The following is a 17,249-nucleotide window of genomic DNA, read 5'->3' on the forward strand; positions in this document are numbered from 1 at the left end:
AAACATTCCTCATATGTTAGCCCTTGCATTCCAGGAATCATCCTGGTAAATCTTCTCTGTATCCTCTCCAATATCATTGCATCCCTTCGAAGATAAGGGGCCCAACACTGCACACAAAACTCCAAATGAGGTCTCACCTGTGCCCCATAGAGCCTCATCAACACCTTGTTACTCTTGTACACTATTCCTCTTGAAATGAATGCCAAAAAAAGCATTTCCTTTCTTTATTGCCAATTTAACCTGGTGGTTAACCCCCAAGTCCTTTTGCATTTCTAAATTTTGAATTTTTCTCCCCATCCAAATAATAATCTGCCTGTTTCTTTCCTCTTCCATAATGTACAACTCTACATCTCGCAACATTGCATCACACCTGCCATTTCTTTGCCCACTCTCCCAAGCTGTCCAAGTTTCTCTGCAACCTTTCAGTTTCTTCAACACTTCCTACTCCACCATCTACCTTGGTGTCATCTGCAAACTTAACCGCAAAACCATTTAATCTATCATTTAAATCATCAATATACATTGTAAAAAGAAGCGGCCCTAACACCAATCCCTGCAAAACACCACGAGTAGCTGGGAATCAACCTGATCAGGATCCTTTTATTCCCACCCATTGCTTTCTGTCTATCAGCCAATGCTCCACCCAGTTTAATATCCTCCTTGTAATTCCAAGGGCTCTCATCTTATAAAGCAGTCTCTTATGTGGCACCTTATCAAAGGCCTTTTGAAAATCCAAATACACAACATCCAGAGCCCCTCCCTTGTCCATCCTACTTATTACATCAAAACTAATAGACTAATAGGCCTATAGTTTCCTTTTTTCTGCCTCTCTCCTTTCTTAAACAGCGGAACTACATTTGCCACCTTCCAGTCCTCCGGAACCAGATTTTTAAAATTTTTATTTTTTGGACAAGCTGCATTGAGGCTTTCGTAATTTTTAAATAATGTGTGTGCTCATTCAAGAGTGCAATAAACTTTTTTTGAAAATTTTATTTTTCTTTTGTATTAATGACAAACATAGCATACTTATCCATAATCATACGAAGTAATAAAATGATGCAAAATGATACATAATTTTATATTTTCTCCCCCCATCATCCCCCAAGAAGTTGAATTCCAATACCTCCACAATCTCCAAAGCCACCTCATTCAGAACTCATGGGTGCACCTCATCCCGTCCAGGAGACTTATCTATCTTTAGTCAATTTAGCTTACTAAGGAGTATCTATCTAGTAATCCTGACTGTACTTAATTCTATTCCTGAGACATCTGACTTTCAGGTATATTGCTACTGTCTTCCGAGGCAAAATACTCATTTAGTCCCTCTGTCATCTCTTTGTTACCCATTATAATTTCTCCAGCATCATTTTCAATCGGTCCTGTGTCTTTTACTCTTTACTTTCCCAATAACTTTCTTTGTCTCTTTCTGTAAGTTTTTAAAAAGTTTCCCAGTCTTGTTTTTCCACTATTTTTGCTTCCTTATATGCCCTCCTTTTATTTTAGTCTTAACCTCTCTTTTTAGCCACATTTGTGCCACTTTTCCATTCATAATTTTCTTGGAATATTTCTATCCTTTCTTTCTTGTAGAAATATCATCCAATTCTGCTAATTTTTCCTGTCAACTTGGGCCAGTTCCTCTCTCATACCACTGTAATTTCCTTTGTTCCACTGAAATATTAACACACCTGATATCAGCTTTTCCTTTTCAAATTTGAAATTGAACTCAATCATATTATGATCACTACTTCCTAAGGGTTCCATTACCTTTAATTCACTAATCATCTCTGGTTCATGACATCACCCAATCCAAAACCACCAATCACCTTATCAACAAGCTGTTCCAAAATGCCACCCCATTGACTTTCTACAAACTTTCTCTCCTGAAATCCAGCACCTTCCTGACTTTCCCAATCCCCTTTCATGTTAAAATTCCCCCACAATTATTTTGACATTTTCCTTCTGACACACTTTTTTTATTTCCAGCTGTTAACTTATAGTCCACTTCCTGGCAGCTGTTTTGGGGCCTGTATATAACTGCTATTAGGGTCTTTTTACCCTTGCCATTTCTTAACTCAACTCATAAGGAATCTAGCACTTCTGACCCTATGTCACTTCTTACCATTAGGGACACAACACACCCTCTACCTACCTGCCTATCTTTCCTATACACTGTGTACCCATGGACATTGAGGTCCCAATCACATCCATCATTATGCCACAATGTTATACCCAACCCCAACCAACCAATTTTCCCTTGCAACCGCTGCAACCGTGTCTGCCTGTCCCGCATCGGACTTGTCAGCCACAATCGAGCCTGCAGCTGACGTGGACTTTTTACCCCCTCCATAAATCTTCGTCCACGATGCCAAGCCGAAGAAGATATCTTTTAATATGTAGCTGTACAAGATCATCTACTTTATTCCTAATGCTCCATGCATTTAAGCACAGTACCTTTAGACCAGTATCTGTTACCAATTTTGCTGTATTTCTATTGTACTGCAAATTATCCTGTCTTTTCACCTGCCTATCCTTTTTGTCATCTTTGCTGCACAATATTTTTGACTTTTTTCCATTTTCCTCTTTTGTTCCCTTCTACCCTAATCTCTGCACTCGCATTTTGATTCCCACCCACCGCCAAACTAGTTTAAACTCTCCCCAACAGCTTGAGCAAACCTGCCTGCCAGGAGATTGGTCCCCTTCTATCTTACAAAAACATTCAAGTCAGGCAGCATTAGTTGGAAGAAAAAGAGTTAATGCTTCAGGGTGAAGACCCTTGTCCAAGCCTGAGTGGGTTTTAAAAAGATCTGCACACTTCCTAAAAAAATCATGCCAAACAGGTGTGCCTTCAAAAAATAAGTGGTACTGACTATAAATTAACTACTTCGATTAATATTTTGAATGTGGTTGAGAAAGTAAAGTTGTATTAATTCTGATTTCCTTCAAAAGGAGGATTAATATTTTTTAATTGTCAGAATCAAAAATTGTGGCTGAACAATATGTAGCAGAACTAAAACTTAGTGGATTTGCTTCTCTCTGTGATGAATGTGCTATGATTAATCTTTAATGTTAAACTGTATTTTATATTTATATAACTTTGTGGGATCAGTTTCAGGGGCACAAAGAACACATTTGCATTTTAAAAACAGAAATTCCTTCAAGATGGCAGCTGACATCATCTCAGACAGCTCAGAAGCAAGAGAGTAACAAAGATAAAAACTTGATTTTTAAGTTTAGGAAGACAAAGATTAAATTATGCTTTTTAGCATAAAGATGTTAAAAGGTTCAGAAGAACTTCAAAGACTGTTACGATGTCATACCCTGCGGTATGAGAGATTGGCAAGAAATATATTATCAAAATTAGAGACAAAGTGGGGTCAGTTGAAGATAAGGCCATCCTGTATCAACAAGATTGATGCACAACATACTCTTTAAAAGAAGGAAGGCTGCCTGTGTTCTCCTTAATAAAAGGAGGGACACCACAAGTGGTATTTTAAAAGAAATAGCCACTCTGACTACTTCTAAGAAAAGAGGGCAGTCTAGTGTATGTGAAAAAGGTTACTCTTGATTAAGAAAGAAATCATCATGGAAAACAGACTCCGTAACTCTTAGGTAAGAGAAAAGGGAATTTGTGAAATCGCTCGCATGAAGGAACACGCCTCTGAAAACGGCTCTACAAAAGAAAGTTGTGAGTTTTAGAGGTCTAAAGGCTTGATGTTTCAAAATGCTTCATAATTACTTCTCCCAATTGCATAAGATGTTTGATGCTGAAATTTAAAATGGACTTTACAGAATTACACCTAAATTAATAGTTTGGGATTTAGTCTCACACACACACACACACACACACACACACACACACACATATTTGCACCTCGAGGGGTTTAAGATAGAGTTAAGTAAGAAATATTATGTTATTAATAATTTAATAAAAACTATTATTTTGAATTGACCATTGTCTGGTGAATGGAAAATTCTTAACAAAGGAATTGCTGTTCCTTTGTTAGTAGTAATAAAGTTTTATTAGTTCTTAACACTCTCGAGTGTTTTCATTATTTTTTGGACGTCCCAATGCATTTATTGCCAGGGAACTACTTTTGTAATGTAGGAAGTACATCATGTTCCCCACAAACAATGCTTTGGTAACAGTTTTTTTGTTCTTAAGTTGACTAAGGGATCAATATTAGACACTGGAAATAATTCCCCCACTCTGAATTTTTTCAATCAACTTCATAATGATGATTAGACCATCTCCTAGCAATGCAGCATTCTATCAGAATTGCACTGGAATCAGTCTAGATTTTTAAGAGAACCTTTGAAGTTATTCTAGCCCTTTGTCCCAACACATTCAAATTTACCTTTTTCCCACATTCAGTTCCTATCCTTCTACACCTTTCCTAGTCAAGTACTGCTGTATACAAGACCCATGGGCATATTAGACCACCACCCCCATTTCAGCAGGGAATATTAAGAATTTTTTCTAGTGTATTTACAGGTAAGCATTTAATGTTATTGAAATGTGTAGCTACAGTAAAGCAGCAAAAAAACTTGAAATAAACATGCATCTAGGACAACAGGAAAAATATTTTCTATAATAATACTGCTGTAATTTACAAGAGAGAACAGAAGCTTAGCAAAAGCATAAAACATTTTATAAAAACAAATTGCCGCTGTCAGTCCCCGCACTGGTCCCACTGCCCCACTCTCCCGGGGAGATGGGGGAAGCAGGGCTATGGGATCAGTGTGTGGACTGGCGGTGGGCTGTCGGGGGTGGGGAAGTGGGGCTGTGGGATCAGTGTGGGGTCCAACAGCGGGTCACCAGGAGAGAGTGGGGCAGCGGGATCAGTGCAGGAACTGACAGTATGTCACCGGGAGAGTCTCCCGACAGCCCGCCACTAGCCCCACTCTGATTCCACTGCCCCATGCCCCCCCCAATAACCTGCCACCAGCCCCAACAATAGATGGCAGTGATGCTAGTGAGCCAGGCAGCGACGATGATCACTGTTGGTGTTGCTCACCATTATCACCCTAATTTCAACTTCACACACAAGACCTGGGGGATATTTGTGAGTCATTTGTTTAGGGGGAAAAAGGTGGGTCTTCTATGCCATCAAATACGGTCTTGCTTAAATTTTTGTTAACATTGTGATTGGTTTCGACTTCATCCCTCCTCTGGCACTGAGATTCAGGTCTCAACTACTCTGTGTGAGAAGAAAATTCCCCTCAAAGCCTCTTTGGAGCTTATTATCCTTTAACAAATCTACACATTCTTGTTTTTCATACTTTTTCCATTCCCCATCAACCTTTTCTAAGCCTCTATAAATGCATATATTTCAATCAGATCAACGCTAATCTTCCTTTATTCAAAGTAAAACAAACCAAGCCTATCTATCCAATCTCTTCCCATAACGAGTCCTCCAATCCATGCAAAAGTCCTGATAAATCTCCTCTGCACTCTCTCTTGCACAACTACATCTTTTCTGCATTGTGGCAACTAGAATTGCATACAATACTCATGCAGTCTAACCAATATTTTGTAAAGCTGCAACATAATGTCCAACTTTTATATTTTTTACGCTAACCTACAAAGACAAGCATCCCATAGCCCCTCTTCATCATCTAATTATTTGTGAAACCACTTTCAGGGAATTACTGAATGCAAATGCTAAGATTGCTGAGTTTATCAATATTATTTTATTTACTAAACATGTCTGAATGCTATTTATCGACTCAAGATACATCACCTCCCATAGGAATAAATTCTACCTGTCAAAGCTCCATCTTAGCTTTCCACCTAATTTTGTGTTACTCCCTAAATTACTAATTATAGATCATAGTCATACACAAAGTCATCAATATACAGTACATCAGAAGCAGCAAGGGCACCACAACCAATCAGATATTACCACTTTCCTTCGGCTCCTATTTCCACACCAACTTTGGATCCAATTAGGATCCCATGTTCATTGACCTTTTGGAGCAGCCTACAATGCAGGAGCTTGTCAAATGTCTTACTGAAGTTCTCATGCTTTCATCAATCTTTTTAGTTACATCCTCAAATATAATCATATTAAGGAAGCAGAATTTCCTCTGCCCAATCATAATGAATTTCAACAATCAGCTCCTGCCTTCCCAAATGTACATTAATTCTATTCTTGAGCATTTTGTTCAATAACTTCCCTACTGTTGACTTAAGACTCAAAGGCCTGTAGTGATCTGTCTTATCCATGCTGTTCTTCCTTGTATCTCACTTGTGGTTAATAAGGATGCAAAAGTATCCATCTGGGCCACAGGAATCTCTTCCTTGAACTTGCTACCTTCCATATTTTTCATGGATGAAAAAAATGAGAAATATTATTTTTAGGACTTTGGCCAGAGCCCCCAGTTCCACATATAGATGACCCCTTTGGTATTTACAGAATTCATTCTTTCTCCACTACCCTCTTCATGATGTATTGACAAAATTTCTTGGGATTCTTCTTAATTTTATTTGCCAAGGATATTTATGACCCTTTTTGCCTTCTTATGTTCATTCAGGCTTACACATTCTGTAATTCCTGGTGCCTATACCTGTCATTTGTTTCCTTTTAACCTCCAAAACTGCTAGAGGAAACTATCAAGACATGCAACACCTGTGGAGCCTTTTTTTTTTAAAAACAAAAAGACAATGTAAGCTACCCTTTAATTCTTTGGCACCTCACCTGTGGCTAAGGACATTTTAAATATTTCTGCCAGGCCTCCTGCAATTTATATGCTAGCTTCCCTCAAGGTCTGAGGGAATATTTTGTTAGGCTTTGGGGATTTATCCACCCTTATTTACTTCTAAGACAACAAGCACTCCTTCCTCTTTAATAAGCTTGTTTTCCAAAGTTCCTGTGCCAGTTTCCTGAGAAAATGCTGATGCAAAAAACCTATTTAAGTTGTCCCCCATCTCTTCTGGCTCCACACACAGCCAACCACTCTGCTCTTCACTGGGACCAATTGTCACTTATTCTCTTTTTGCTCTCATATGCATCTAGAAAACCAGAGGATTTTCCTTCTCATTGTATGCCAAAGGAAACTCAATGTCTTCTTTTAGCCTTCCTGATTTCCTTCTTAATTTTTTTCTTGCATTTTTTTATTAAATACTCAGAGTACCTCATTTGCTCCATGTTGTTTATATCTGCTATATACCTCTTGCTTTCTTCTGAACCAGATCTCCAATATCCCTTGAAAAACCAAAGCTCCCTCTGCCTGTTAAATTTGCCTTTAATTCTGAGTGGAACATACAAAATCTGAACTGTTAAAATTTTGCCTTTGAAGGTCTTCCATTTACCGAACACATCCTTGCCAGAAAACCATTTATCTCAATCCACGCTTTATAGATCCCTTCTCATTTCCTCAAAATTGGCCTTTCTCCAATTTAGAATCTCAATTCGAGGACCAGACCTATCCTTAACCATCATTAACTTGAAATTAATGGCATTATGATTACAAGACCCAAAATGTTCCCCTGTCCTATCTCTTTTTCAGATAGGAGATCCAATGTTGCACTTTCTCTAGTTGATACCTCTATATATCTCTTGTGTCTTGGTGTGAGCTTGCAGGCGCCTCAGATTGAAGAGACTGCCATCCGTGCGGTACCGGATGTAAACAGCGTCTTCATTGTTGGGGTCTTTCATGGCTTGGTTCAGCATCATGCTGAAGAAGATTGAAAAGAGGGTTGGTGCGAGAACACAGCCTTGCTTCACGCCATTGTTAATGGAGAAGGGTTCAGAGAGCTCATTGCTGTATTTGACCCGACCTTGTTAGTTTTCGTGCAGTTGGATAATCATGTTGAGGAACTTTGGGGGACATCCGATGCGCTCTAGTATTTGCCAAAGCCCTTTACTGCTCACGGTGTCGAAGGCTTTGGTGAGGTCAACAAAGGTGATGTAGAGTCCTTTGTTTTGTTCTCTGCACTTTTCTTGGAGCTGTCTGAGGGCAAAGACCATGTCAGTGGTTCCTCTGTTTGCGCGAAAGCCGCACTGTGATTCTGGGAGAATATTCTCGGCGACACTAGGTATTATTCTATTTAGGAGAATCCTAGCGAAGATTTTGCCTGCAATGGAGAGCAACGTGATTCCCCTGTAGTTTGAGCAGTCTGATTTCTCGCCTTTGTTTTTGTACAGGGTGATGATGGTGGCATCACGAAGATCCTGAGGCAGTTTACCTTGGTCCTAACAAAGCTTGAAAAAAACTTGTCCGAGAACTACTCTTTGCAGATGATGCCGCTTTAGTTGCCCATTCAGAGCCAGCTCTTCAGCGCTTGACGTCCTGCTTTGCGGAAACTGCCAAAATGTTTGGCCTGGAAGTCAGCCTGAAGAAAACTGAGGTCCTCCATCAGCCAGCTCCCCACCATGACTACCAGCCCCCCCACATCTCCATCGGGCACACAAAACTCAAAACGGTCAACCAGTTTACCTATCTCGGCTGCACCATTTCATCAGATGCAAGGATCGACAATGAGATAGACAACAGACTCGCCAAGGCAAATAGTGCCTTTGGAAGACTACACAAAAGAGTCTGGAAAAACAACCAACTGAAAAACCTCACAAAGATAAGCGTATACAGAGCCGTTGTCATACCCACACTCCTGTTCGGCTCCGAATCATGGGTCCTCTACCGGCACCACCTACGGTTCCTAGAACGCTTCCACCAGCGTTGTCTCCGCTCCATCCTCAACATCCATTGGAGCGCTTACACCCCTAACGTCGAAGTACTCGAGATGGCAGAGGTCGAAAGCATCGAGTCCACGCTGCTGAAGATCCAGCTGCGCTGGATGGGTCACGTCTCCAGAATGGAGGACCATCGCCTTCCCAAGATCGTGTTATATGGCGAGCTCTCCACCGGCCACCGTGACAGAGGTGCACCAAAGAAAAGGTACAAGGACTGCCTAAAGAAATCTCTTGGTGCCTGCCACATTGACCACCGCCAGTGGGCTGATAACGCCTCAAACCGTGCATCTTGGCGCCTCACAGTTTGGCGGGCAGCAACCTCCTTTGAAGAAGACCGCAGAGCCCACCTCACTGACAAAAGGCAAAGGAGGAAAAACACAACACCCAACCCCAACCAACCAATTTTCCCTTGCAACCGCTGCAATCGTGTCTGCCTGTCCCGCATCGGACTTGTCAGCCACAAACGAGCCTGCAGCTGACGTGGACTTTTTACCCCCCTCCATAAATCTTCGTCCGCGAAGCCAAGCCAAAGAAAGAAGACCTCTATATATTGATTTATAAAACTTTCCTTTTTTGAAAAAAAATATTTTAGTTTATTTTTTCCATAAATGAGCATAGAAAAACTCTCCAATATTTTTCTTTACAAAATACAAACAAACCCAAACCCCCCCCAACAATATAAATCCACATGGCGTCAGGGATCATGATCAAAAATTCTATCTGGGGAAGTCACTTGCATTTATACTTTAGAAGCATTTATTTTTATGCTTTTTAATATTTTATTTATTTATAATTACAATTGGCCCCAATATGATCCAAATATGGCTGCCATATCTTAATGTCATATTTGTTCTTTAAATTGTATGTAACTTTTTTCCATAGGTATGCAAGTATTCATTTCAGCAGTCCATCGTGCTATATGTAGCGGGGAGTCAGATTGCCAAGTAATTGCAATACATTTCTTAGCCACTGCTTAGGCTATTTTAACAAATAAAATTTGGAATTTAGTTCGTTAGTTTATTACTTATTTCAATGAATTTTCCCAAAAGATAAAGCCCCTCATTAATATTTCAGTAATATCCTGCTGGAAAGGTCTCACCTTCACACACGACCACTTAGAATGTAAAAACATTCCTATTTCTATCCCACACCTAAAACACATTTCTAATATTTCAAATTTTGATTTATGCAACTTCTGTGGTGTGAGATATAATTGGTGTAGGAAATTATATTGTACTATTATAAATCCATATCTTGCATTTATAATTGATGACATGTTTTTCAAACACCAATCAGACCAACATCTTTCTATTATTGAAACACCTAGATCCGACTCCCATCTCTCTCGATCTCTGTAAACCTGATTTTGTACTTTCACTCTGGAAAGCATAGTACATCTTAGTTACAAATTTAGGTGTATTCCCCAGCCAAATTGTTCATTCCACTTCACTAATTTCATGGGGGGGGGGGGGGCAAGGGCCCCATCTTTCTCTTAGAAACAATCTTAGCTGGAGAAAACAAAAGTCCCATTAGGCATTTCACATTTATTTCTCAATTATTCAAAAGACACGAGATCCCTCCACATAACAATCAACAATATATCTTATTCCTTTATCATACCATGAATTCCATATTTTGTTACCCAGATTCATAGGAAGAAATACATTTATACATGATGGTGTTTTTAATTATATACCTGCTTTTTTTTCCAATACATTCATTTATTTCTTGCGATATTCTAATCATATTAATATAGGGTTATCCGTCTTTTCTCGTTATTAACTTAAAATTCCACTTATAAATAAAATCCTTTGCTGTTTCTTCTTCTATTGAATTCAATCCCATTTGGATCCAAGATGGGGGGACTGTCCTCTTCAAAAAAGAATGATAAAAATCTTGCTTGTGCTGATAAATAATACTTCTTAAAGTCCGGACGTCTAACTCCTCCCAATTTATAATCCCATGTTAGCTTTTCCAATGAATTTCTTGGCACTTTGTTATTCCACAGGAATTATCTTATGTAATTATTCAATAATTTAAATAATTTTTTAGGTAGTGGAATGGGCAACAATTGAAAAAGATACTGTATCACTTTCATTTTAATACAATTTATTCTTCCCTCCAGAGCAAGGGTTCCCAACCTGGGATACATGTACCCCCAGTGGTACATTTGCACTTTTCAGGGGGTACATTGGGTCTGAGAGAATAACCACTACTGTACAATACATGGTGTTGTAATCTGCAGTCAGATTGCACAATGTCATGTATTTTTTTTTAAATCCTTAATTTTTACATGGAAACCTATAAAAATACCAAGGGGTACAGAGGAACAAAAAGGTTGGGAACCCCTGCTCTAGAGTAATCGGCAGATCTTTCTATTTCTGTAAATCTTTCTCTATTTTTTCTAAAGAGGAGTATAATAAAATTTATAAGTTCTGTAAATTATTGTCATTATTCCTAAATATTTGATTCCATCTCTCTTCCATTTAAATCTACTATATTTTTGATATTTTCATAATCAAAATTTTTCAATGGCATTATCTTGCTCTTGTCCATATTTTATAACCTGATATTCTTCCTGATTTTTCTAATGTTGTTTGTAACTTTATCAGGATTCTGCCAGGTGATATATACACATCATCAGCAGATAAACTAATTTTATATTCTTCCTGTCCAACTTTGAAGCCCTTAATGTCCAGATTTCTCCTTATAATCTCTGCCAGTGATTCAATAGCTAGGATAAAAAGTGCTAGAGACAGAGGACACCTATGTCTACTTGATCTACTCAAGGGAAAAAATGCTGACATCTGATTGTTAGTTATAATTTTGGCTTGTAATTTATGAGAAAGAGTTCTTATCCAGTTTATAATTTTTTTGCCTATACTAAATTTTTCCAATGTTTTAAATAAGGAAGACCATTCTGATCAATCAAATGCTTTTTTTGGCATCTAGAGAGATGGTTATGTTTGAATTCAACTTTGACTTTGCCATATGTATTTTATTAAATTGTTTACTTAGACTATTTGAAGAATGTTTTCTTTTAACAAATCTCACCTGATCTCTATGCATTAATTTTCATAGCTAATGTCTCAGTCTATTAGCTAATGCCTTTGCCAATATTTTATAATCAGCATTGAGGAATGATTATAGGTCTACATGATGAAGTTCTTAATGGGTCGTTACCTTTCTTTGGTAACACTGTAATTATAGCAGTTGAGAAAAATTCCGGGAGAGTATGGGCCTCTACTGTCTTGTCCAGCAAATCCATCATAAGAGGTACCAATAAATCTTTAAATTACCTGTAGAACTCAGGAGAAAAACCCATACTTCCCTAGAGGTTTGTTAGCTTGTAAAGTACCCAAGGCTTTCTCAATTTCTTCTCTAGTAAAAGAGGCATCTAAATCAATTTGTTCTCAAACTTCTAATTTTGGAAGTTCATCATTTACTTGAAATTCGTCCATCTCATTTTCATCTCTTAATAGTTCTGACTTATATAGTTTTGTATAATATTGTCTAAAAATACTATTTATTTTTGATTACATGCTATAATATCAGCCTCCATTTTTATTGCATTTATCATTCTAGACAATTCCTCTACCTTTAACTGCCAAAATAAAAATTTATGCACCTGTTCCCCAATTCATATTTTTGTTTGGTTTTTAATATTTTTTTCATTCTATATGTTTGCAATGTGTTATATTTCAAATATTATATTTCAAATTTTTAAACTCTAATAGTCTATATATTTCTTGTGACTCTGTTTTCTGATATTTTTCATTATATTTTTCTCTAGACCATCTAGTTCTGTACCAAATTCTCTTAAGATTTTTTTTGTATAGGAAATAATTTGTCCTCTTAGATATGCTTTAAGGGCATCAAATATTAAAAAGCTATTATCAGTAGAAGAAAGGTTAGTTTCACAGAATAGTTCTCTCTGTCTCTTAATAAACTCACAAAGTCCTCCCTTTTCAACATTGAGATGCCATCTGTACACATTTTCTTGTTTTTCCATGATTGAAATAGTTAAAGTTAATGGTGAATGACTGATGGAAGGCTTGCCAAATATTCCATTTTTACCACTCTACTTTTTTAACTGGGCAGACATTAAAAACAAATCAATATCTTTGAGTAGAACGAATAGTCTCTTTATATGGGATTAAGCTGCCTCCATTTAGCAATCAAATTTAAATCATTCATAAATGAAAGTTTTTGCAGCTTTTGCCCTTGTCACTATTCTGGCTGATTTATCCAGTATTAGATCTAGACAGAAATTTAAGTCTCCTCCAACCAGTATATTTTGTCTTTCCTCTGCTGTTTTAAAACAGATATCTTTCATAAAGGCTTCATCATCATAATTTGGTGCAAAAATTTTACAATGTGCCATTATAAATCAGTCAGTGCCTCTTCTATTATTATTGGTATATTTTCATTAATAAGAATCTCCACTCCTCAAGCTTTTAAGCTAAATAAAGACTTTTCACACCCATCCTCTTTTTAATTTACTATGTTCTAATTTTGTAGGATGTGTTTCTTGTAGAAAGACTATATCTGCCTTTAATTTTTTTAGCTGTGCCAAGACCTGCCTCCTCTTCACCATCCCATTATCATTAAGACTGACAAATTTTAATATTCTATCCATATTGATTTTTCAAACATTGTTTAAGAATAGAACCTTTTATATTGTTTAAATAATAGTGATCTTTCCCCTTTAAAAATCACATACAATATCCCTGCCCTGACGGTGATGTAAACAGGAAACCCTGAAAGCCCACGATAAAAGCCCACGGAATTTCTCAAAGAAGAACCCCTCGCTTTAGTGCCATCTTTTATAGATACTCTTCTCCGGGTGCCATTCTCCCCCTGAGAACAGAGTCTCCATCTTGCTACTACTTTTCCCAAGATTTCTCTTTTCTGGGCTGTCCGTGAACATTTCAATAAATTTCATTTTCAATAAATATGACTTTATTAAAAAAAAACTTTTACTTAGTTCCATTTTAAACATTCTTCCATCTTCCTCTTTGGCAACCTTAGCCTTTTCATAAAGCTCGCAGGAAGTCTTCTATCTCATTCTTAGTCTTAAGAAAAAAAAATCAGTGATCATCTTCTGCTACTTTGACCCTCAAAGTTGCAGGGTACATCATCAAATATTTCAAGTTTTTAGAATGCAGTTGTCTTTTTACATCAAACTCCTTCCTTTGCTTAATCAAAGTAGGACTAAAATCTTGAAAAAATAGCACATTTTTATGGTCAATCTCAGGTGGGCCATTATTTTGCTTAGAGTATTCATATGCTGCTCCCAGAATTGTCTCCCATTCCCAGTAATTCAAGCCTTACAGGACCAGTTGTGGTCATTAATTGCCAGTTCGCTTGGGTCCGATGCAATTTTTCTCCGAATTTGTCTTCTCCCATCATTCGTGGATGCATGTTTCAAGGAAGTTCACCGGATCTCTTCCCTCGATTCCTTCTTTCAGTCCAATAATTCTGGCATTATTTGTCTGATAAAATTCTCCATGTGGTTGATCTTGTCCAGCAGACCTTGTCTGTCCCATTCCTTCACATCTTTCTACAAAGCTTTTAGCTTATCTTGTGTTTTTAACCATCTGTTTCTGTTCGGGTCATTCTTTCCATCAAGAAATCAATGATTTCTTTAATTTCAGTCATCCTTTGAGTCATGTCTCTCATTACATTTTTGACACCAGCAAATCAGTTGCTCAAGTTTTCCATTTTATCTAGGATAATATTTAGTTCTTGTCCCTATTCCCCAACTCTGCCGGGGTCCATCAGTCCCAAGGCCAGTCTTGCGCTGCTCCCTTTCAGGCTTTTGCTCGATGTTCCTGGCTGAGCAGAAACTTCATTTTTTGTTCTCAGCTGCCTTGGTTTCTTTGTAGTTGTTTTGTTTTTTTTTAAGTGAAAAATACTTAAATTTAAAGTTTTAACCGTCTTTTTGATACTCTTCGATCAAAACACGTCTGTCCAAATCCTTTGCATGGCCACGCCCCATTTAGAAAACTTTACTGACCATATTTGACAAACTACAAGCCATCCATCCCTTTTAAAGTATTGGAGTCTGAGTCAGTTTGTGGAAAGTTAAAATCTCCTACTATTGCATCCTTGTTTCCTGCAGCTATCTACTATCTCTTTGATTTACTCCTCCAGTTCTTGCTGATTATTTGGCGGTCTATAATACAACCTCATGAGTGTGGTCATACCTTTCCCGTTCCACAGTTCCTCAGTTCCTCACACATTGGCTCAATAGATGAGCCCTCTGGTCTGTCCTGTCTGAGCATAGCTGTGATATTTTCAATAGCTAGCAATGCCACTCCTCCCCCTTTCATCCCTCTGCTTTATCTCATCTGAAACAATGGAACCCAATGAGCTGCCAGTCCTGTGCCTCCTGCAACCAAGTTTCAGTTGGCCACAATGTCATAATTCCACATGCCAAACCACATTTGAGGCTGGTCTGCCTTTCTTACAATACTCAACATTGAAATAGCTGCACCCGAGAATATTTCCAGCATTTACAACCCTTTGATTTCTGACTTTATATGCAGTTTTCACATCATCTTTTTCCTCCTCCACTCCACTATCTGTTCTGGAACTCTGGTTCCCAGCTGCCGACAAATCTCAGGGTATGGGAACCAGATGATGCTCAGCCCACTGATTTTGTCCAGCAGATTGTTTTCTTTTGCTCCAGATTCCAACATCTACTGTCTCACACATGTCTCCAGCCTATCCAATCTCTTCTTGAAACTCAAACCCTCCAAAACAGGTAATATCCTTGGGAATCTTTTCTGCTCCCTTTTTAGCTTCACATTTTTCCTGTTGTGCAGCAACTAGAACAGCACTTTATGTGCAGTTGAACAAACATTTTGTATGACTAACATGTCACCCCAACTCTTGTACTCATCAGACAATGGGGATAAGCATGCTGTATGCCATCTTCGCCACTGAGTAGCTGTATTGCCACATTCAGGGAACTATGGATTTGTGTTCCCATGTCTCTCTGTTCACCCCTCCTCAGGGCCCTATCATTCATTATGCATGTCCTGCCCTGATCACTCTTCAGAATGCATCACTTTGTAACTGTCAGAGTTAAAATCCACCTCCAATTCCTTTGCCCACTTTTTCCAGTTAATGTAAACCCATTCCAATCTTAGTCAGCCTTCTCATTCCTTATTAGAGTCATCTACAGATTTATTCTTCCCACCTACAATCTCATCCCAATCATTAATAAACATGACAAACAGCTGGGATCTCTGTGTGGTTAGAAAATTACTAATTAAAAAATAAAGAAAGCAATTAAGAAGGAAAGAGGTTCATGGCTCAATGAGCATGAAAGAGTACAAGCTATATTTTTAGACCAGAAACACATTTTGTTGCAGTCTGTTGTTTAAACATGTTATTTTCTTTTATAGACTGCCAAAGCAAAATCAAGTGGAACATACCTTTCATACAAGGATTGGTCTTTGGAACAAGTCTGATATTTTCAACTCCATCCCTTCTCACAACTGATTACACTGTTAAACTAATTGCAAGCATATTCTCTTGCATGACAAAATTACTCTGGAGATGCATTAAAATACCTCTAAAAGACATAATGGTCATTTTTTGGTAATTCGTCAATAAGCAGGAGTTGGCCAAGTTCTGTATATCTTCTGATTTTTCTTCATTTATTACACTTGTTAACTCTTCAAAGCAGTCACAAATGACAAATTAGTTTGAGTTATCCTAAACATTTACAAGTTGAAATTGTGCTTTCTCAACTCACATGACTCAGATATTAAAAATTGTTTTGAGAAAATTGTTTCATGGACACTACTATTAGAGGACAACTTGCCACAAATGCACAACATAACAATTGAAAATGCTGAAAATACTAAGCAGAGCAGCAAGCAGCTGTGATGTAAGCAAGACCACGAGGAGAGAGACCAACAGGCTTAATGTTTTAGGTGAATGATCCTTCATCAGTACAGCAATTTGAGTTTGTTTCTCTCTTTACAGATACTACCTGATCTCTCTACTATTTCAAGGATTGTTATGTTATTTCAAATTTCTAGCATTCACAACTTATTCCTCTTCCTGCTTTTGGCACAAATTGTTTGTGAAAATAAAGTCAGTTATTCAAAACCACAAAAATTTCCCACCAACTTTATCAATGACATTCAGTTCATAGAGATGTACATTATATATTTAAGCTGAATTATCAAACTATTTCTTTATCTTAGGATCCATAAAAATATACATTGAAGTAGATTTTGAAGTACATAAAACCCCTGGTATCTGGCAGCAATGGCGGATAAGTGAATTTTGCAGTTGTTTGAGATTGCAAATTAGGGGACATCATTTAAACTTTTGTATTTTCTTCCTCTTTATTTTCCACAAATATTTTTGTTGGTTGCTTGAATTCTGGATAACAGTGATTTTACATTCATGAATATTTAATTTCTCACCTTCCAACACATTTGCCCATGAGATGCCACTGTCAAACCAAATATCCAAGATATCCTCGCCCTTGTCGTAATTTGACACATCAGAGCCTCCACTCTGCAAAAACAA

At 37.8% G+C, this 17,249-nt stretch overlaps 1 protein-coding gene across 3 annotated transcripts in view; it reads right to left on the reverse strand.

The window, feature by feature from the left end:
- Positions 1–17,249, reverse strand: part of iars2 (isoleucyl-tRNA synthetase 2, mitochondrial) — a 136,290-nt gene that overhangs the window by 53,400 nt on the left and 65,641 nt on the right. For all 3 annotated transcript variants that reach the window (XM_069931232.1, XM_069931233.1, XM_069931234.1), the window contains exon 14: positions 17,144–17,237. In XM_069931232.1, coding sequence (XP_069787333.1) covers positions 17,144–17,237 — 94 coding nt within the window. The remainder of the gene's footprint in view (positions 1–17,143; positions 17,238–17,249) is intronic.

Source organism: Narcine bancroftii, chromosome 4, assembly GCF_036971445.1.
Source record: "Narcine bancroftii isolate sNarBan1 chromosome 4, sNarBan1.hap1, whole genome shotgun sequence".
Classification (NCBI taxonomy): domain Eukaryota; kingdom Metazoa; phylum Chordata; class Chondrichthyes; order Torpediniformes; family Narcinidae; genus Narcine; species Narcine bancroftii.